The sequence below is a fragment of the Xiphophorus maculatus genome, chromosome 7, assembly GCF_002775205.1.
Source record: "Xiphophorus maculatus strain JP 163 A chromosome 7, X_maculatus-5.0-male, whole genome shotgun sequence".
In the NCBI taxonomy this organism is placed as follows: domain Eukaryota; kingdom Metazoa; phylum Chordata; class Actinopteri; order Cyprinodontiformes; family Poeciliidae; genus Xiphophorus; species Xiphophorus maculatus.
The window spans coordinates 7,827,943-7,850,876 of record NC_036449.1 but is presented as its reverse complement, the minus strand read 5'-3'; the positions used below and the strand labels follow the sequence as shown (position 1 = coordinate 7,850,876).

General features: G+C 40.4%; 1 protein-coding gene across 3 annotated transcripts in view; it reads right to left on the bottom strand.

The window, feature by feature from the left end:
- sema5b (semaphorin 5B) overlaps positions 1–22,934 on the bottom strand; it is a 236,644-nt gene that overhangs the window by 9,041 nt on the left and 204,669 nt on the right. For all 3 annotated transcript variants that reach the window (XM_023336501.1, XM_023336503.1, XM_023336502.1), the window contains 8 exons: positions 22,524–22,641; positions 21,248–21,432; positions 18,146–18,289; positions 17,314–17,461; positions 16,326–16,551; positions 12,012–12,224; positions 6,410–6,580; positions 1,169–1,306 (listed from right to left, as the gene is read on the bottom strand). In XM_023336501.1, the coding sequence (XP_023192269.1) occupies positions 1,169–1,306; positions 6,410–6,580; positions 12,012–12,224; positions 16,326–16,551; positions 17,314–17,461; positions 18,146–18,289; positions 21,248–21,432; positions 22,524–22,641 (1,343 nt within the window). The remainder of the gene's footprint in view (positions 1–1,168; positions 1,307–6,409; positions 6,581–12,011; positions 12,225–16,325; positions 16,552–17,313; positions 17,462–18,145; positions 18,290–21,247; positions 21,433–22,523; positions 22,642–22,934) is intronic.

Here is a 22,934-nt window from a genome sequence, read left to right as displayed (position 1 = left end):
CACCATGGAAACCTTGTTGAAGTGCATTGAGAAATCAGGACACAAATGGTTGAGCAGATACAGAATCGCCCATCATTCTGTATGGGTGATTCAATATTCTGCAAAGGAATATTTCCTGAAGGGGGCAATGTTGCGCAGATCTGCTCCTGGGTTCAGATGTGGGTGCGTAAACTTACACATTAGTGTGCCACTCTGCAGCACTTCTCAGCGGGTGAATGAAATCTGGTCCAATCAGCAGCGCCCTCAACTCAGGTAATATAAGGAACCCACCAAACATTTGGCTGGTTTTGCAACAGAGCGGAGGAAGGCTAACAGTCTCCAAAGTCTCCTAGGTTTTTGGGTTTTTTTTACAGTTTGACTCTATTAAAAGCATATTTAAGATATTTAATTTAAAAACTTATGTCCTGAGGAAAAGAAAATATTTAATTCTAAAATGTTTGGATTTGTTTGATTCAACCAAACACAGAATTCAATTTAATACTTGGATTCATGGTTAAAATTGTAACAGAAGTGTATGTCTAAGGTTAAAAATGGGATTGGTCATTAAGATAAAATATTAACTTTAAACCAAATGTTTCAAATGTATGTTAAAAATTTTTGTATGGGTTTTTGTAGGTTTTTCACCTACAGATCACTTTGTTGTGATCTGTAGGTGATCATGAGACTATGCCATTAAAAAGGCTGGGACTGTTACGCATTCATTTTGATTAATTAATTACATATATTTTAATGTGTTAAAAATTGCTTTGCTTTTGTTTGTTACACATTCAAAAGTCCAGAGCTGGAACAGCTGTATTTGTGTTTTCCTGGTACGGCGCGTAAATCAGCAATAGACGTCCTCAGCGCCAACACAGTCCATATTTTTATAGAATTTTTTTTTTTTCTTCCCCCAAAGTTCAGTGAATTATCAGGGGTTCCAGAAACGACTGGAAGCTGAATGGGTAAACTAGCACTTTACAGCAATCTGATGGTTGAACAAATATCTTTGTTGTTCAAGTCACGTGTCTATTTATTCAATGATTTAGCAGCAAAAAGGGTTTTTGAATTGAAAATGTTGCTCATTTTGCCTATGCGATTAATTGGGATTCTAATCGAGCCCCACAGCTACTCCTTCTGCGTTCGAACAGCCAACCTTGTGACATCGTGGAAGGAGAGTCGACTGGCTCACCGGGGATTTCATTGCAGTCCCTGCGCTGGGTGCTGTTCCCCACACAGGGGGCGCTCCCCGGAGCGCCGCATACCCGACTCCTGGTTTGGAAGCCAGAGTCATCGCAGGCTGACCACAGAGACCAGGCCATCCATCCGCCTGAAAACAGAAGGGGGGGAGAGGGAAGAGAAATCAAAAATAAAGAAAGACATTCAGAGGGTTAAGAGGGTTAGACCCAGAATGGACTGGAAACCATGTGGCCTCCCCCAAGCGGTCACCACCAAGCAACCCAAACACACCAAAAAGAGGCAAAAAAAAGTGAAACCTAAAGACTGTTTAGTGCATAGCAGAGATATTTGTCTCCCAAGCCAGGCTTCAGTCCCGTTTCCCCGCAGCAGGCAACCAAGCAGTAAACAAAAGCTCCTATCCAATAGGAGAAAAGAAAAAAGAAAACCTCCCGCTTTCAGAGCCTCCCTTTGAACTATATACTTGTTGCACTCTTCTGCCCTGCATTCAAGAGCAGTGGAGTGGAGGGGGCACAGGGTGCAGTGATGAAAGACCGATAAACAAAGTTAGTTTGGTGCTCAGCTTGCTCCACAGCTTTGGCAGAAAGAATCTCTGTCAAAAGAAAGACGGACGGACCGCTTTTACCTCTCCTGTCAGTCCCGGATCGACCAACCTGCCGCTTTGTGAGCACAATCTGTTCTCTCCTGTCAGCGAAAGCCTCTGGGCAAATAAAAACACCAAGCAACTGTTATAATATCCTCCGCTCCTGTTCGTATTCCATCCAGAAAACCCAAGCTATGCACAGCTCACATGACGACATGTACCAGAGAGGCTCCCGGGTATCTGCTGGTGGCCGGGTTTCAACCTTGATCGACTCCGACCGGACCAGCCGTCGAGAAGCGGTACTGTGTCGCACTTACAGCAATCTTTGGTGGTAATAAGTGAAGAAGAAAATGTCATTTTTAATGTCAGTGAGATACTTTTGGTCACAGAGACGGTAGAAGGTCTGGAAAATGTCGAGACATGTCTGCCATTCATTCAGGCTGCGAGACGGCGAGAAAGAGTGAGACTTACAGAAGATAACGAGAAAACTTAGGCGTTATTGTAAATGGTCGATTTAGAAATGCTCGCAACTTTAGTAATGCCAATTGTGTGAAGTGTGCTATTTTCATAATGTCAGATGCTAACACACTAGCATCTGACATGGTCTGAAGCTTTTCTGTGACACAAGAGATATGAAGTACTAATCCGGAGCGAAAGCGTACAAGCCCAGAACTCACGACTGTCAGATTTACGCTTCGCCTTCAGAGACAAATAACAAAAACAATGGCGGATAGCATTGTGCTGTGTCGTGCTGCTTAACCTGTTTAGCTTAGCACAACTTCTGATAAGATATATCTACATTGTATGAGCACTTTGCTCATGGGAGACAGGTTACTGGTGGAAGCCAATGAGGTGGAACTTAAGTGTCAAAAGCTCATCCGTGTTTGATGGCATGCTAAAATGACAGCGCCATCGAGTGGCCAGGCATGACAACTACAGCTGACTCAAGGTGTCTTGCTGGTGCAGACTAAACGCTGAACTTTTTCCCAATCAACATCAGAAAGTATTAACAGTTTTCAGGCAGCAGAGCAATAAGCAGGCGCTGAATAAACTGATTATTGCCTGACATGTGAGCAGGCATGCACACAAACAGACTGAATAAGATTCAGCATTACAGATCTAAAGGAGAAGTCCATACTGGCAGGTAAAACTGTACAAAAACCAACAATCGGAGGTTATCCGACAGATTTTAATTGTTGTGTTTTTTTTACATTTGAAATAAAATGACCTCGAACGGGAGCGTCAACTAACCCAGTGACTGACAGTCATGCACAAATAGCTGTTGCACCAGGTCAACCCCGATTGATCAGGGTCTTCCTGCTCGCCAGCGAATGAGCAGACAAGCAGACAGATTGGGCCTGATGCGGGGTTAACCGGATGTGTTGGTTCACGTCAAACAGGAAAGCATTAGGATGATATAACAGAGCCTGATTAGTGTCTAGCGACGGGGCGGGGGGGCACCAAGCCATTAGGTGCTCTTGGTAATTACCAGGGAGGCTGGCGGTATGCATTAGTCCCTCTGTGAATGACAGTTTGATTGATTCAGAATGAAAAGCATCTGAGAGAAATGACAGCTCAGGAGACGCAGTCGTTTAATTCAGACGAACAACAAATGCAAGTCAGGCGTCGAAACGCAAGCTTTACACATCAACGACCCCGGGTCATTTCTGATTTCCATGAGACTTATTTCAAAAACACACACGCATGCACACACACTGGTCATTTGATATTAAAAAATGAAGAATCAGAGTTGGGCTAAAACCCTAGGAGATCTGATGCCGGACTTCTAATCATCTCGGATTAGGAAACTGATGTCATGAATCTTTCAGTGACCATGTGGGAACAGAAAGGAAGAAGATGATTCTTATACTTCCCATTCCGCTCATTCTGTCTGGGCAAAAGTCTGAAACGTGTGCCATACATACGGCATTTATTCAACCAACTTTACTTTGTCGTCTGTAAGGAAATTAGGTGCAGTAGGAAAGTAGGAAAAACAAATGTTTGATACACCAGTGATTGCTTTTAGGTTTCCCCACTTGCAAAGAATTGAGAGGTCTGTAAATACATCATAGGTACACCTCAACTGTGTATGCATAATTAAGTAGTTCATTTGCATTTTATTGCAGAAAATAAATATTTGACACAACAGAAAACGAGAAGTTAATATTTGATACAATTCAATTTAAAAATGTTTAATTGATCCCAAAAGGGAAATTAATTTAATTAATTTACGGAGACTTTTGTTTACATTAACAGAGGTCAGATGTCTCCTGCAGTTCTTGACCAAGTTTGCACTACAGCAGAAATCTTGGCTCCACTCCTCCATGCAGATCTACTCCAGATTGCTCGGGTTTTGGGGCTGTTGCTAGGCAACGCAGAGTTTCAGCTCTCTCTAAAGACTTTCAGGGGCTGGAAGCCGACTAAGCCACTCCAGGACCTTGGAAAGCTTTTTACTGGGAAGAGGCACCATGATTACTCTGAAAAGTTGTAAAGATCCACCGCTCAGGTGCAAGAAGCTCTCAACAGGACAAGCAACGTCACACACTCAACACATCTGGCTTGACGAGTGACGAAACAAGAAGTCCAGTTTGATGTTTTCCACAAGTAAAGAAAGGGACACGGCCCCAGAGAAGATGCTTTGGGTCCATTTTTGGCTGATAGTGGTCACAACCTTGAACCAAGTGACTGCACTGACTTTCACTCCACACTGAAGCTGCCCCTCATGGCGTTCTGCCACATAGAAACACAACAACGTATATTAATGACTGTGGTTGCAACGACGACAACGCTGCAAAAACACAAAAACCTTACCAAGGATTTTTGTCTAGTTCCTAGTGCGAATATCTTAGTACGCTTCAAATAAAACAAAATAAGTTTAAACAAAACTTTCCAGCAAGATACAGGAGCTTTTTTAAGTAAGTAATTCCTAAATATAGATTTAAAAAGCACCAGTACTACACTGGCAGATGATTTCACTTATAAAATAGGAGAAATGTCTTATAAGTGAAATCATCTATCAGTGGAGCTAGTACTTTTTTCAACATTATTAAGGAATGATTGGCTTACAACAAACTCCTCTATCATCTTGCTGAAAGGCTACATGCAAGTTAGTTTTGTCTTATTTAAAGTGTACAAATATATTTGAAGTAGAAACCAGATATAAAACATGTAGTCAGATTCTGTGTTTTTGTAGTAAAAGTGCAAAAAAAAAAAAAAAAAGTTCAAGGGGAATGAATTGTTTAATTTTGCTAAGCAGTTGTTAATGCGTAACCCACTGTAAATTACATAAGTTAACCGCTTTAGAAAACGATGTAGAGGACAGCTGGTTTTAATTATTTATTGCTTCCTCCAACTACTGCTTGCATTTTCTTGGCTACTTGTAGCTAATGTGGGTTCTCAAAAATTTTGCAGCCCGGTAGAAAAACCCACTTGTAAATGTTTCTGTTTTTTGGAGCCTACAAACAACATTAAATTTACCACCACAGTGACTCGAGTGAGAGGAGAAATATTTTTTCCAAATTGAGTGAAAGTAAAAAGTTACGAGGCACCTCCAGTGAGTGCTCATAACTTAACTGACCCAAGACAGGAAGCATAAGAAACTTGAGGCTCCACTGAATTGTGAGTTATAAAAACGTCCGAGTGTACAAAAATAAAAGACTTTTTGAGTACAAATGAACGAGATCTTGGGATTTTTTTCCCCCCCGTTTTAAATGACTAAACTAAAAAATGTAAACATTTCGCTCTGATATTTTTAATAATATCGACACAATGAAAAACATTTGGATGTGTTACGCAAAAGTTTCCATATGCGTCGCAGCATGAGGGTGTCTCTTTTTGAAGCTCCTCAGAGGAGTTGCCATGGCGCTCAAAGCTCCAGCTGCACAGAAAGGGGGGCGGCTTGTTTTCTCAGCATGAATGTTTATCTACCCATTTCATGCAAGACTCTCTTAATTCATTAGAAAAAGAAAAAAAAAACAATTATGAAGCTGACTCACCAAAGGAGGTCAGCACAGAAATGACACAGGCAAACGGCGCCATGCGTAAGTATTCAAACCCTTTTGTCATGTTAAAATCACAAACTTCAATGTATTTCAGTGTTTGAACTCAGCACATATGATGCAAATCTCTGTATTATGAGCTTTTCACTGGAAAGACAGGAGCATTAGAACGTCTAAAGACATTTTTGCCCATTTATTTTGCAATACAGCCGACGCTGACTCTGACTGGAGGAACCGTGTTTGTGAACATCTTTTCAAGTCTAGCCACAGATTTTCATTTGGATTATTTATGCGTCATTCAAACACATAAATATCATTTGATATAAACCACGCTGTTGTTGTTCACACTTTTATTAATATTATTTGCGTCCATGTTAAAGTACCTAAATGGAGGCTGAAAGTAAATATGTGTTACGTTTCATTTGGAACTATTCGCAAGTTTTGAAAAGCGTGGATATCTTCTCTCACACTTACACAAACGTCTCTTACGTTATGCATTACTTCTGTTGGCCTATCGCGTAAAAATCCCTCTAGGATTTGTGGTCACAATGAGGCAAAATCTGAAACACTACAGAGAGCAACAACAAATGTTGTTGAGAGGCGCTACGAATGCCCAAAAATGAGTTGTGATGTCGAATTTTATGCAAGACCTTACCGTCACAAGTGTGTGTGTTGCACAGGGCCTCCTCGGTGTGCAGGCCGATGCAAATGTCTCCTCCGTTGGCGGGGGCGGGGCTGCTACAGGAGCGGGTCCGCTGGTAGTGGCCGCTACCGCAGCCCACTGAGCACTGAGACCAGGGAGACCAGCAGGACCAAGCACCTTTCACTGCAACACACACACACAGAGCTACATTAGGTTATGCTGCTTTTGTGTATGGTACAAAGCAGCATGGAAGCCATTTAACACTGAAATATTACAGTCTGTGAGGAAAGGCAAGCTCTTATCGCAACCCTGGATTCATTTCAGTTTCTATCTAATAAGAAAATGTCCACAGGGGTCAAATGACTGAGAGAAGAACCGAGAAGAGCAGCTCAAGGGAGATGTTGTGGGAATACTTATAGAAATGAAGCTGAGATTTTAAAGGGCAAACAAATAAAATATGAATAAAAACAACTGTTTTCTGATTTTCTACAAGGTTGTGCAATACTGATGTGTTTAAGTGGGTTTCTTTTCAAGCCATTTAAATCTTAAGGTTGCCCTGTATCAGTGTTTTCACATTTTCCACATCGAATACCACAGAAAATATTACACCGCACAAGTGAAAACAGTAAAATAGAGTTTGGAGACAAAACAGGTTCCTGTCCTAAAAAACAAGAATTGCGTTGGTTGTTGTTAGCATCTGACACATTGGAAAAAGGAGTTCAGCAGCAGACCAAATATAAACAACTCGGAAAGAACTGGTTCTGAAGTCGAATCTTTACAGATGTTGGTCAGATGTCTGTGGTCTGCTGCCCTGTGAAACATGGAGGATGGTGGTAGATGAAGGTGTCGTTTAAATTCTTCAGTTTGTATAAATAAAAACAAGAACGAGGAACAAAATAATCAAGCGGATCCCTTAGCAGTGTGTGTAAGCAGAAATATACTGTTGAATATGTGACTGGTTCATGCAAACAGTGTTGCAGTTCATCATCTAAAAGCTGCTGTTCCTCCATCTACAGTAAAGTAGTGTTGCTGCGCACAGTCACTCAGCTGGCTGAAAAAAAGACTGCCATATGTTTCTTTTTTACAAGACAGAGCAATTTGGAAATATTTCTGGTTGGTCTGACTGTTTGACTTGTATTCTGTATTACCGGCAGTAGCAGTTCAGTTTTTGGTCCAGAATCTCAGGCAGGACTCTCAATGATGGATATCTGCAATTTTTTTTTTTTTTTTTAAATAATGTAGGTATAAAAATGTATTAGTGTGGGAATCTTTCAAAAGCTACAGCATATTAATACAACAAATGTATTTCACTAGTTAGTGTTTAAAGACTCTGTTTAACTCAAATCTGCCTAGAAATATGACTGAAAGCTAACAGACTCACTGGGCAACTGCATCAGTTTTTTTTCTTTGTTTTGTTTTTTGGGAAATCAAAATTTAGCACAGAATTAAGTTTACAATGCATGACAAAATTAAGCCCAACAAAGCTGCACCCATTCTATTCCAACCCACCAAACTGAGTTCTCCACAAGTCCCACAACATTAAACGCAATCTGTCTTCAACTTCAGTATGCTCCATATATTTACATGTGTTTTTTTTGGTAAACTAGGGATAACCGTGGGACATAAACAACATGTTGGTACCCTTCTGCTGCCGTCTCACTGATCACACCTCCTCCCACATCTTCTACCTGAATAACATACTGATTTCTTCTTCCCGTGGGGTGGAGGAGGGGGACTGCTAATGCCTCGTCTGATTTAATCAGAAAGGTGTGGGTGACTCATTGACCGTCTGGTTGACTGGCTGATGTCTGTCTGACGGAGGCAGGGAGGCGTCGTTGCCAGGTAACTTGAGAGGCAGACTGGAGACTTGTTTAGCAGAGAGGACGACAGAGAGTGAAGCAGGATGTTACTATTTAACGCTAACCGGCTCTCACAGCGAGCCACATCTCTGACTGATTGACTCTAACCTGACTGGATGAGCATCTGACTCACCGAGTTACAGCAAGTCACACCGATAAACTATAAATATAAAATATTTCCTTAGCTAGAACAGATTTATCAGGCAAAACAAGTTATACTTTTTAAAATTTTGGTAGCTATTAAATGACACTCATGCTTTTTTAACTGCTTTTGCGATGGTGCTGCTGTTTTGGTTCATCCAGGACGTTTCATACCAACCAAATGTCAATTTGTACATGGGAACATTTTGTACCTGCTTTGACAGACAATTATCTGGAATAATCTTCTACATCCTATTTATAGTCTATAATGAGAAAATGGTACGATTTCTATATTAAATCAACCAGCAGGTATGGTCAGCTATCTGGGGACGTCATCATATTTTAATAGTTAACGTTCCCAAACAGAAATCGGGACAAAAATAAATTAGAACATAGAGTAATAAACAGTTTTCAGTTTAAACATTTTGAGAACTGTTCGTCTCCTATGTTTATGAAAACACTCGGCTAAAATTAAATTGTGGGATCGGTTTAATTACACAGGTACGAACTGGTTTGTTTACAGGTACAAAATGGCAAAAATGTCGATAAATAAAGTTGAGTTAAAACTGGTGAACAGATGAAAACTGGAGTTGTTCTCTGTGCAATGAATGGGATAAGTAGTTTTGTTGTTTCATATTAGCTCCATTTTGGCTCTCATTAGTCAAACAGTTTTGGTTATCAATCAAAAATCAAGACTTAATGGGCAGCGACAAATAAATCTAGTCAGATTTTTAAAAACTCCAAGAAAAGCATATTGAGAATTATTGTTGGATATAGTCACGGGGAATGGGCAGCGCTTCCCTTCCCCCACCTGTTGCTGCACACAACTGGTCAGCTAGCTAAAACACAGCTACTACACAGAAACAGTTTGGCTGCTGGGAAACTCTCTGGGTTGCAGCGTGTCTGTCAAGCATTTCACTTCAGACTTGTTAGCTAAGCAGAGAACCCAACTAATATCAGCTTGTTAGCTGCCAAGAGTTATGGCTTAAAGGACAGACCGGCAAAAACTAACTCTAAACATATTAATGTGGCTCATGTTTTGTGTATTAAACTGATTTTAAAAAATAATAAAATTACCACAACTTTAATAAGAAATCCAGCCATCGTCATCAATTGTGTTTAAAACCATGATATAAACTGTGGTATTTCTGAGGCTAATACTGTTAAAAATCGCCCACGTCTAGTTAGTTGTTGATATCCTTTGCTATTTTTCTTCTTTGCAGGCAGAAACAAGTGCGGCACAAATTATTTTCTGTCCACCCCACAATGTAAAAGTCATTGTCAAAAAGCAAAATTTCAGCAATGTGGCTTTGAGAATACTGTTAGACTTTCAGAGTTTTTACTCTCGGTGCTGCAGAGTTCATTTGATAACTCTCGAGACTCAGTTTGCCTCGTTAGACAAAGAAGACGAACGGCTTTGTGGCTGAATCAAATACTCCTCTTAAGTAGAGGTTTGGTGTGTGCTTTTAAAGTTTAAAAATGTTGCTAACAAATTCATGTTCGACTCTCAAAAGCGAACTGGGATTTCTTCTTTTTAAATTTAACTTTAAATTGAACTGCTTTTCAGTCCAAGCTTCCCGTAATGAAAGACGGAGCTCTGTCCTCTTACCGCCTCGCCGATCGGACCCGCAGACAACTGCTTCCACTGCACAGATGGAGACGCGGACATTATATTTTAATCTTTTCGGCCATCTTCATTGCCTCCATCCCGCCCTCTAATTTCATCATCAATTACTATTTCACACTCATTCTCTCTTCTGTCACGGGCCTCGTCCTTCTCACCTGCACGTCCTCTGGGGGCCACACGGAAACGTGACCGAACTGGCAAAATGACTCCTCGCTGCAATCTGGGCTACCTGAGGTTACGTCTCTCTACGTCTCGGCCACAAAGGTCTTCATTTGAACGCCGACAATTAACATTCAAACACAGACAAACACAAATCGATAATTCAGAAGATATCAGGCGAGAAGATAAAGGTCCGTCTCTTCAGAGGAGACCCTTCGCTGTGGTCTACTCGTTTTATGTGTTTGTCTGTTTAAAGGAGTGTGTGTGTGTTTAATAAGCAGAGCCAGTCCGTGCCGTCCGGGTCAGCTCATTATGATGGTTTGATGAGGAGTTTGGAACAGATAACTTAATTTGTTCGGCTGCGGCTGCTGGTAACCATTAGCTAATGAAGTTAATTGCCCACTCAGCAGTATTCTATAACTATCATTGACCCCCAGCACTCTGTCTCTATAACGGCCTCTTTTTTTTGCTTCGCTTTTCTTTAGGAACCCATAATGTGCTGGAGGCATCAGCATAAGAGACTTTACATCAGCTTACTTCTTGCATTTTCCCCTACAGCAAATACATTTTTAGAAGGAGCTGTTGAGGTAAGCTAACAAGTAAACTTAATGCTTTACATTTGGAAAGTATTCCTCAAATATCATCTGTACAGATATTAATCTGTTTATTTCAAGCTAATACTCCATTTTCAGAACATTAAAACTTGCCACGTAGTACCTTGGACAGGAATTAATACCCTCTGACCTTTTCCCCATGTTGCCATGTTACGAGAACAAATTTCAACGTACTGAGAAATGTCTGCATACACATTGTTCAAGCAAGCAGTTTGGATCTTGAAAATTTGGAAACACGTTTCCCCCATTGAAAAAAATAAAAATGTAAATAATTTGTTCCACCTCTTTGTCCTATATGTTAAATGGACCAACCTCTTTTACTAGGAGTTTCAAAGGATTTCAGACTGGTAAAGGGCAAGAGTTTCTTTTGAAAGATTCAGATTAAATCATAATCACGTGTCAGAATGGTCTAGTCAAAGTCCAGAGCTAAATTCAATTGAGACGCTTAAAAGGGATTGTTCGTAGGCGGCTTCTACCCAGCATATGTTGGATATTTTGATCTGCAGAGCTGGTAAAGACATGCATCAAAGAGTTGTTTGTGAAAAAACATATGAAAACCATGCATCATTTCCCTTCCATTTCATAATCAGACACTAGATTTTAGTTGATATATACCATAAAAATACAATTAACATCTCTGGGGTTTTGGTCACAGTGTGGCATAATGTGAAAACCATTAAGAGTCATGAATACTTTTGCAAGTCCCCTCTAAAATGAACTTGTTGAACTCTTTTAGGAGTCAACACTTCAGCACATTTCACAGGAAACAAGTGCAGTTCTGTCTATAATTCACAAAGTGCAATAACTATGTTTTTTAAAACAGGACCTAGTTAGGCTTTAGGGGGTTCCTATGTGCACTCAATGTGTTTTATAGCTCTTATGTCCGTGCCAAGGGGGGTTGTTCTTTCCCAAAATAGGTAGTCATCCTGAAATGCCTGAAATATCTCACAGACACTGCAGGCTGATCTACACCGTTATGTCTCAAACAAAGAATAACCAGCAGGATTACAAAGTGGGCAATTCAGAGATGATGTGACAAGAGGTACTGCAATGTGAATAATGAAGGAAGCAGTTTTATTGCTGATCCTCAAGAACAGCAATAAAACTAAACGCATATTTATCTAAAAAAAAAAAAAAAATCTGATCTGAACAACCTGTTTGTTTTGAGATTGTTTCTCCGTGACTGTGAACGTAGCCGAGTTGGACTCACTCACCGGGACATGCCTGCACATTACAGTCCTGGTATTCCACAGGGGAGCCACGGCATGCCACGGGGGCGCTCTTCCCCTCCGGTCCGGAACACGTCCGCCGACGGGTGCGGTAACCTTTGGCACAACTCTGAGAGCAGCTGGACCAGGTCTCCCATGACGACCAGCTCGTCGCTGCCGTTCTCACCACTGGCGTTTTTAGCAACTCCTCCACCAGGCCTACAGATAGAGAGATTTAAAAAAATATATTAAAGTACCCCAGTGTGATTCAAGGTGAAGAATAATAACCACGGCTGGTATATTCAGGATTTAAACCAACGAACAGCGACAGGAAGCATGCAAATCGAACAGGACGAGACCAAGAGGCATTTTTCACCGTCTTTCTCCTCAAGGTCTGTATCTTTTGCATCCCACAGTTCCCTGCTGCCGGTGTTTCATCAGTTTGTTAAAGTCGATGCAGCCGACCCGCGGGAGGCTGACATGGGGAGACAGATAATCAATGTAGGAGAGGGCTGTGTGAAAAGGCCACCAGTGGCAAACATCAGTCCACCGCTGTGTGCGAGTCCCTGCGTGTCAGTGGGTGTGTTTAGTGCCGGACTGTGAGCTCGTCACTAACAGCATGTAGTGGAGCTAACGGGTCTGACGGGGGATGTATGGGTGTGTCATGGATCTGCTGGGAGAAATCTTTACATGCTTGCTTCTCACTGTAATATTACCATGAACACACACACACCCACCCCACCATGCCCGCGCACGTCCACACACACACACCCACACACACACACACGCACACACACGCACACACACACACACACACACACACACACACACACACACACACACACACACACACACACACACACACACACACACACACACACACACAAACACACGCCCACACACGCACACACACACACACACCCACGCACACACACACACACACACACACACACACCCACCCTCTTACCTAAGGGAAACTTTAGAAGGATCAATTAACCTTTCTGGCATGTTTTTGGACTTTCCACGCGGAAAGACTCCAGGCCAGGATTCAAACTCTGACTTTGTTCCTGCAAGGCAAGAGTCACACTTTTTTTATACTTTGGCTGGTACTGTCACTTGTAGTCCGGAGCGACTTATATACGTCTTCTTTTTTGCCATAATTCATAGAGACATACATGACACAGTCATTACAATCTGCGGCAGCGAGGTAAGCTAATTGTGGGCTGAAAGCTAGATGGCCAAAGCTCGAGGAACAAGTCCACATTCAGTACAAAAAGAACACGCTGCCCATGTTCTGACAATCTGCTACCTCGTCAGACATTCCTACTGTAGTGCGTCTAGATAGCTGTGTCTGTCTGTCGGTGCTACTTTCTGAAACACCTAGAACAGCTGTTGATGATTGTAAACAGTTCATCTACGTCTTCACGCCCTGGTAGCTGCCAAAGAGATAGATATAATAGAATTTGCAACAGGGTCTTCTTGGTGTTAGCTCTTCATGCTACGCACCAGCCTCACTGTCACCACATATTTACTTCATGCGTCTCTGCTCTGCCCCACTGCGCGCTTCACCGGAGGAGCGGGTCATTCCCGACTCCCCGACTTTAGAACATGGACGCTGGTGTGTCAGAAACTGCCAGCAGACATCCAATACAGCCAAAAGTTTACATAGGTTTGTTGAACACAAAGTGTCACCGGATCACATCGTTAACATGGACAAGATCTCCCTCATGTCTGACAACTTCTAAATCAATGCAACTTATAGTCCAGTGAATCATTATGTTTCTTTTTCTCCAATTCATTACACATTATTTGACTAATTCAACTTATTCTCCCAAATGACTTAAAGTCTGGAAAATACCAAGACATGGTCGTCGACCTAAACTGAAAAATCAGGCAAGGAAAGCAATAATCGTCCAAAAGGCCTCTATGGTAGACCAACTGTCTATCTAGAGCCATCAGAACTCTGAATGGTAAAAAGAAAACCAATGTTGAAAGACTTAAACAGAATCTGCACTGTGTACACAGCGCCCCCTTCAATTGAAAAGGAGTTTTTTTGTCTCAGTGGGATTTTATCTTGGTAAAATAAAATAAAAAATTGAGTGGCAGCACAGGGTGAGTGGGATCCAGTTCTGCTGGAGTCCTTTGAAAACTTAGTAATAAGCTTACAAAGGATTTCACAATTGGTATTCATTGACTGCATGATATATAAATGTGGTTTTGTAAGAAAAAGTACATCAGGTCCTTAAAATCAGTAAATTGTTGGAAAATAACTAACTAAAAGCAAAGTTAAATAACCAAAAACTGGCCTTCTTATGTCCACTTTGATTAAACTGGAAAAAAAAAAAATTCTTTATTTCAAATAACGAGAGTTTTCATTTATTTGAATTATCAGCCATTTTCCCATTTTTGCCGCTTAATTTGATTTATTTGATCGTTTTTCTTATAAAACTGGATTTTTTTCATTCTGCTTTACTCAGGAAGGAACAAATACATTTAGCAGATTATTATTGTGACACTCAGGAGAAAAACAACATGGCAGGAGTGGATGCTACAGCATGTTTCTGCAAAGTCATCTGTCCTATTGCTACTTATACAAAGATGTAAACAAAACACTTTGCTCTTCCACGATTGCAGCGTTTTTCTGCGGCGGCTCCAGCCGCCTTTAGCTTAGAGCCCTTAAGGTTGACTTCTGCTCTCTGGATGACAGCCGCTCCAGGTCACTCACAGGTTTATCACTAATTCAAACTCTAGTTCCCGTAAACTATTAAATTTATCTTCACTACTGACGATAATGATGTCATTTTTAGGGCTTGTTTTTTAATCTTAACGAATGAAAACAGCTGCAGCAAGCAGACGGGCAATTTGAACTCAGACCCTGGTGCTACCCTGACCACGTTTCGAAGGGGAATTCACAAAGTGCTGCTTAATCTGCTAACTTTTTTGTTTTTTTTGCAATGTTTTGCAAGTGGCATTTGCTTTATTTTTGCATCAGAAAGTAACACAGACGCCCTGGATACATGCAGATGCAAATGATTATGATCTTTTAGAATACAAACTAATTTTCTACGGCTGTAATTTACACATAAATAAAGACAGAATTTCCCCTAAACATCATGGAGAGTCCCTCATTTAAATGTGGGAAGCATGTGTCAGTGGAGAGAGATGCTATTTGCTAGGGAAGCTCGTTACAAAGTATAAGATTTCTTTGTGAGTTTTCTTTCTGGTTTGCACACAAATATCTTTATGAATACGTCTCTTGTTTGTGTTTTCTTTTTAATTCCTAAAAATTAGACATCCACTGATAAGTAGACCAGAGACCAGAATAAGCCAAATTTCAGCTTAACAAGCCTCTTTACCATCTGGTTTAAAAACCAAACATCCTGTCTTTTTCCAAAACAATCAACACACAACATAAACGCTACCAGCTCACGTCTTAACAACACTCTTTGGTGTAGAAGCTTTTTACTGAAGAAGACTGATACTTTCGTTATTATAGTGAGGTCAGGACGCACAAATATGTCAGAAGCTGTTTAAAAAGAGTTCAAGTTCAGCAGATAACAGGAAGACTGAATGAAGTACATCAAATGTTCTCTGTTTTATCCCTTTGAGCTTTAGCAATGTGTCTGAACATGTTGGGTTTGGCAATGCTGGAAGCATTGTATAAATATTAGGATTATAGGATCTACATTGTCTAACAATAACCCACAGAGAGATAGACTGCTGTTTTATAATTGTCATGGATTGGCAGCTCAAGGTGTGCACAAAGCTGAAGACTAGCCACAAAATGCGCTGCAGCATGTAAAATAGCCCAAAACCGTAGGCATCAAAATTCCTTCGGTGAAAAAGATATTAATTCATGACACTGATGGTATCTGCTGCTTGGGGAAAAGAATTATGGAAATGTCAATGGGCTGTAGAAAGCCAGGCAACGCACCATCGATCACAGTTGCATCAAAATAAAATCCAATATTAGGACAAATGTATTCAGTCCGGCTCCTCGACAGCCGCGTCTGGTTTACATGGCAGAAAACTGCTGCAAATACGAAACACGGCGAAATGTAAAACTCCAGTGTGACTCTGTGAATACAAATATGGGCTGCTTCTTATCTCTTCGTGTTCTCTGGACATTGAGTGGGTGCAGTAATAGTCCTTATCTTTTGCAATACCTCAGAATCTAGCACTACGCTATCACTGTGATCTATAAGCGAGCCGTTAAACCCACGAAAAGGAAAATAAGTTGAGCAATCAGACATCTCGAGGTGATAGAGTTGCCTTATTGGCGGCTGTAAGCGCAGAGCTGTACTTGCGTCTGCCACTTACTATCCGTATCGCAGACCACCGTCCCGTCATTTGGACAGAAGCGCGTCTCCACCTTCCTCCGTCCGATCTGCAGCTCGTGGGGGTCGGCCAGGTGGGCCCGGCACATGTAGCGCGTCCTCTGCTCCTGACGGGCTCCGCCCTGGGTCACGTTGACGGGCATCCAGGGCGTCCAGGGAGTGTTCCTCTTCACCTCTGGACATGCCTCCAGGTTGCAGGCCTTGTACTCCTGAAGGACACAGTGGAAATTTACAGACAAGTTTTATTCATAGATGAAAAGCAGAAAAGTAGTTATTTGTTTTACACTAGCATTTCCTAAATTAGCTTAAATTGGTGACGCAAAGAAATTCTGTATCCTGAAGTGTAAATTTGGTGTGACTTTAGCCGTCTTTTACGTCACTGGAGACACATTTTCTGTTGGCTTAGATTGATATTTTTACCTACTCTGTTGCTGATTCAACATTCAGACTACAAGCTTGCGGTTTTTCTTAAGCCAGCTTTAGCTCAAATCATCACCACAACTATGTTCGACAGCTGGTCTGAGGCGTGTATATGTTCTTTCTTTCTTTTTCTTGTACACTAACGTCACAAATGTTTATTAGAAATAAAGTTACTTTAACATAAACTAACATTATTCAGCTGTTCAAGACATCAGGATTGGGTTATTCGCTAGATTCTTCTCTGTCAATGTGTACAAGAAGCATACTATGTGCTGCATTTATTGATATAAACATTTGTAGTTGTGACTCTTTCTTCTGTAAGTCATAATTACGCTGCATGCCATCAAAACCTTCATCTGTTTTGTTTTCTTTTCAATATCTTGATAGTGTTGTTTTTTCTTGCTGAATCCAAAAAAAGAATAAAAACACCAAACTCATGTTTAATACTAAAATACCAGGTTTTGCATCAGTTTAAATTTTTTTTTTTTTACACCCACCAGTTCTGACTTTCTGGGTCAGAGTGTGTATTTGTGAGTGCGTGTTTTCCCTACCAGTGCACATCCTGGACAGGTGTTGCCATTCTCACAGGACCTGACCCTGGAATGGATGCCTCCACCGCACTCTGTGCTGCACTTGGTCCACGAGGCCCACGGCGTCCAAAAAATGGGCTGAGGACATGATACGCCCTCATTGCAGAACCTGTTGTGAAGACAGTGGTGGGAGGTGTTCAGCTTGCTGAATGTGACTGAAAATTGCAAAACGTCACCGGAAAATTTCAGTTAGTTTCGATCGTACTTAACGGCGAAGTTAGATCAACGGTTGGTTAGGCATTAAATTACCTGCCAACATATTTTAAAACATAACATGACACAATTCAAGTACCTTTCCTTTACCATTCAGCCTTAGTCTGTCTTCAAACCTACAACTGCACATTCAAGAAGTCTGTATAAAAACATTTTTTGGATGAGTTTAGTACAAACACAGGCAATGGAGGTAAAAATGGTGTCAGAAAAAACTCTTTGATGTGAATTGTTTTAAGAAAAGATGGGAGTCTTTTCTAATTAAAGTTCAAATTAAACTGTTGTTTCACATGATGCACAACTATGTAATTTAGACACAATGTGGAAACTTCCCTAAATGTGATAAAGTCCAGTCGCAAAATATGACCATATTTTGTGGATTTTAGCATCCACCAAGCATAATTGCTATTATTTACCAATTGCATAAAATTTTGTAATATTTTAAGTAGGGTTAAAGCATCTTCTATAAATTAAACAACATGTATCAAACTTTTTTGTTTATGCTTTTGTTTAAATATTAAACTTTAAATGTAGTTTTCTAAGGGAATCAATGCAAAAGTTTATTTAAAAGAGATTATTTTACCGTTCATCCCTGGTGGGCCCCACGCACACGCGTCCACCGTGCCGGGGTGACGGGTTGTTACACGAGCGCTGGCGCAGCTCAAAGCCTGTGCCGCAGGTCGTGCTGCACTGTCCCCACGACGACCACGGTGTCCAGCCTCCATTTCTATGGCAACAGACGCACGGGCAGACGTTGGCAACCTCTGGGTCCGCTTTTATCCGGAAACCTAATTTTTCTACTAATGACTTAACATTGTTTTCTCACAAGGCGTTAATACGATACTAAGTTAGAGAAATCAAAAATAACCTTTCAGCTCTGCCTTTTAACTCGCTGCTCTAATTCTGAACTTCTGTGAGCAGAAACACAAGAAGAAGAAGAAAAAAACGAGCTCATTCTGACTAGGAAACATTCACTCAATTTGCTAAAGTGCTTTGTTCCTGGGAAGCTCTCCTCGTGACTTAATTGCCACTCTCTACAAAAGCACAATTTAATTTCCATACCAAGGATTAAATCTGCCAAAGCTATCCAGAGGGATGAAAGGGCTTTAACTCTTTGTCTCTGTTTTGTGATTGGCCCATTTCTGCTGGAGACAAAGGAAGTGAGGAATTTTTCAGGGGAAAACTTGATGTCACCTAAATAACAAACTAGAACCTCCTGTCACCAAAATCAATGCTACAATTATGGTGTGATGCCAATGAAACAATCTGTAATCATAGTTTTGTGATTTTAATCAAGCACCGAGTCCAGTTTGTTTGGATGTGAGACAAGACAAGAAGAGGGCTCATCAAATCTTCCCAGGCGGAAACTTTAAATTATACATGCAACAACCACATATTACTGAATCTCTGTGTAATAAAATGAAAATGGTAAGATGTATATCTTGTGTCAGTGACTTTAGCGCACGCTAGTTTAGGTACCTTTCTTTTACCTTAGTTAGCACATGCTAGCAGCCTACTAGCTATTCAAAAATGGGCTGTAATCTGCACTCAGTTTCTACTCTGAAGTCTCATTTTCTGAGTCTGCGGTTGGAAATTCAACAACAATGCTGCCAAAAGTTGAAATTTGAAGGGAAATGTCTGTGTCCTTCACACACCCCCAAGGTCAATTTCCAATATGGCTGCTCACTGATGCAACATGGTCAAAGTAGTATGAAATATGTACTAGCTCAGTTTACATCCCATGAAATCAGGCATGCAAATTATACTGTATAGCTTCTATTTATGAATGTTTTTACAATGCAAAGAGAAATACATTGCTATGTGGGTTCTTCACAGTATGTAGCACCACTTAATGAGCAAATCCCACTCATTAAGTTTATACTTAATGAGTGGTTTTCCAATTTGCAACTGGAACGCTCCCGACTTATAATACCTCTTGCTCCAACAAGAGGCAACAATAATGTCTTCATCACCCAGTTATATTTCATACAGTGTTCTGTACAGAAGATAGATTCTAATATGCAGATTCAGATGTTTATCGGTAAAGTATTAATAGACACGACAGGGTTTTCATTTTCCTTAACTATTTAAGATAAAAAAAAATTTCATTCTAACCAAATTAATAGCGATCTAGGTAATAGGTTATGTCTTTTCAACCTGCACTTTGATGGTGTTGATGTCACTTTAACATATTTTTTGTGTTGAAAACCTAACCCAGTATGCTGGGCCAGACCATGAAGCCAACACTAAATCAATCCACTGGAGGATTTGTCCATTTATAACCAGATACTGGGTTAGTAGAATAACTCAAACTGTGTTGAAATTAACCCAGCAAGGTTTATAGTGTATGGGTTACTCACTATCCCTCATCATTCTTGCGTTCAGAAAATCTAGTTGCAGGAAACAGGCCCAAAATGCCAACTTAATCAGTTTCTGTGTGCTACAACAACAAAAAAAAGAAATTGTATCGTTAATGAATGAGTCGAGCTGTTTGCAAAATATAAAATGTTAAATGTTTGTAAGTTGTTGAATAAAAATGCAGTTCAGAGATTGGTCGGTCATTCACAGAGGGTTTACTGTCTGGAAAACAACTTGGGGGATTCCTGATAAAGGTAACACTGGCAGGAACATTGCCATAAAGCCACCATCAAAACAGGATCAATAACGCAGCAAACAATCTGGAACGATTTAAAATAAATGTTTCTACAACCGCTTGAAAGCAGTTACAAAATCTAAAACTTTACTGGTTATTGTTTGAAAGTACTGCAGACTGACTTTAACTGGATCTAAGCCTCTACTTCTTCATTTCTGCAGAAGCTGGTAGATATAGTATTAATTATTTTAGAATATTCACACTTAAATGTACAGACCAAAATTAGTCTGTACATTTAAGACATTTAAGTGGATAAACATCATTGTAATTGTTAAATATTAATTGACCACCTAGGATAACACAACCACATTTCCCCTGCTGTTAAGATAAGGATTTTTGGAATTATTACAGTCTTTGCAGTGCAGTGCATGGCTTTCTTTCTTTCTTGTTGACAGAAAACTTGCCTTTGTAAAGACAAATAAACTCTTGGTACCTGTTGTTTAAATTCTAATAGTTATACCATAAGGTTAAAGAGTGTTAAACACACATCAAAATTTAAGACACTCTTCCCTCACAACTCTTTGGCTTTGATAATCATAGTCTGACAGCTGTTGTAGCCCGTCTCTGAACAAAGTTTTTCCCATTCCTTCTTTTAGCATCTTACAGTGTGATTTTGGGCTAAACATGCCAGGAAAGCCAGACTTAAACATGTTGGAAGTTGCTTTGCATGTCCTCCACCTGTGAATTACTTTATGTGTAGCGGAATGACTGATTTGAAATGCCTTTAAGAACTCTTTTAATCCGTTACCAGAGTCACGACTTGCTACAGTCTTCTGAGGGCGTCAGCGTGCTCTTTAAATTTGATCATAATGTCCACGCTCACTTCAACAGTCAGGAGCCAATCTTAAGGTTTGAGCAGAGCAAATCTCCTTTACGATGCCAAGGAATGAGTTTCTAATTGTGTGCACTTAATTTGAAATGCGTGTGTGTGACTTTAAGCCATTTTAAGTGGGTATAACTTTGGAGATGTCCTAGTTTATAACTCAGCTCAAATTACATTACGACTGAAATAAACACATTTTTTCTTCTGACCTGGAGCAGTTTGAGACTTCGATGGTTGGCCCTTCACAGGTTTTGCCCCCGCACCGAGGGGCAGGGCTGTCGCATGATCTGGAGCGACACAAACAGGAGCTCATGCCGTCCAGCGCATCCTCGTTGCTGCAGGGGTGCCACGGAGTCCAGGACCCGAAGCCGCCATCTATGGTCTGGTTCCGCAGCTGGAAGACAGGCATCATTCTCACGGTGCATCAGTGACAGAGTCTACTTGTCTTGTTATAAGTGAAGTGAATTTTTGAGGAATGAAAAAGCAACACAAGCTTTACAATTTACTTCGCTCAAGCTACTGATGGAAAGCTTGCTTATTTGATATTGTTTAGTTTTTAAACTTGTAAAACAGATTCATTTTTCTTATAAAGCTGTCCTACAGAATCTCAAAATCTATTTTAAATCGGAGAGAATATCTTAGTTTTATCATTGCACACATTGCAAAAACATACAATCTTACCAAGTATTTTTGTCTAATTTAAAATGCAAATATCTTAGTGAACTTCAATAAAGACAAAACTAATGCAAAAGTAACTTATCAGCAAGATATAGAAGTTTGTTTTGAGTAATAATTTGTTAATCATGGTGAAAAGTATTTGTCTCATTAGCAGATTATTTCACCTAAAACATGTGTAAATTGTCTTGTAATAAGTAAATTTATCTGCCAACGGAACAAATACTTTTTCACCAATATTAATATTTATTTAAAACAAGCTCTTTACTGAAGAGATACCTGTATATTAGTTTTTACTTATTTCAAGTGTAATAAGATAATTGGACTAGAAATAAGACTAAAATTACTTGGTAAGATTTGGTGTTTTTTTGCAGTGCATTTACGTCCCCAATCATGGAAAATTTGAATTTTCCTGTTTTAGAATTTTTTGTTTATTTCTTTAATACGAAATCACATAATTACCAAGAAACAGACACCAAGTAATTACAAAGAAAAACAACGTGAGTCCAGTTCATTAGCACAGTTCATTGGGCAGAGTAAACTAAGCTCCCACCTAGAGGGATGACAAGATGAGAAAGTCTCAAAAAGCTTAGGAAAACCTCATAATCCAACACATACTTCATGTGTTCAACACATGGCGGCTTCCTGACGTCTAGAGGCTCAGGGCCGCCACTGTTTATTGATATTTCAACAGGAGACAGACGCAGCGATGTAAACGCTGACGTGTGCAGAGATAAACAATCTGCTGAGTTTGGGCCGAACGACACAATGGATGCGTGCAGTAAACGCAGCGAGAGGGGTCGGCCTTACCGGACAAACGGTGATGTTCTGTTTCCACTGGCTCATGTTGGAGCTTTCCTCCAGCGTTGTGCATCTGCGCTGCCTGAAGTCCCAGCCGCAGTAGGGGTCCCTGGCCTCCAAGCATAGCCTGGAAAGACGAGTGAAGAAATGATAAAGGTTAACAAAAGGGAAGACAAACTATCTGCATCTGTTTTCCCTGTTTAAAAGTGAAACATTTATATTTATGTACAGGTAGTAAGAGATTTGGACATTATAAAAAGCTTTTCCAAAGTTTTCTTGTCTGACATTAAATTAGTGGCACGCAGCAATCTGCACATGTATTTATGACAAGATCCTTTGCAGTTTAGATGCAAAAAAACCTCAAGAGTATCAACTTGATTTTTGACTGATTGGGTCTGGTTAGGATTTTGGGTCGTTTTT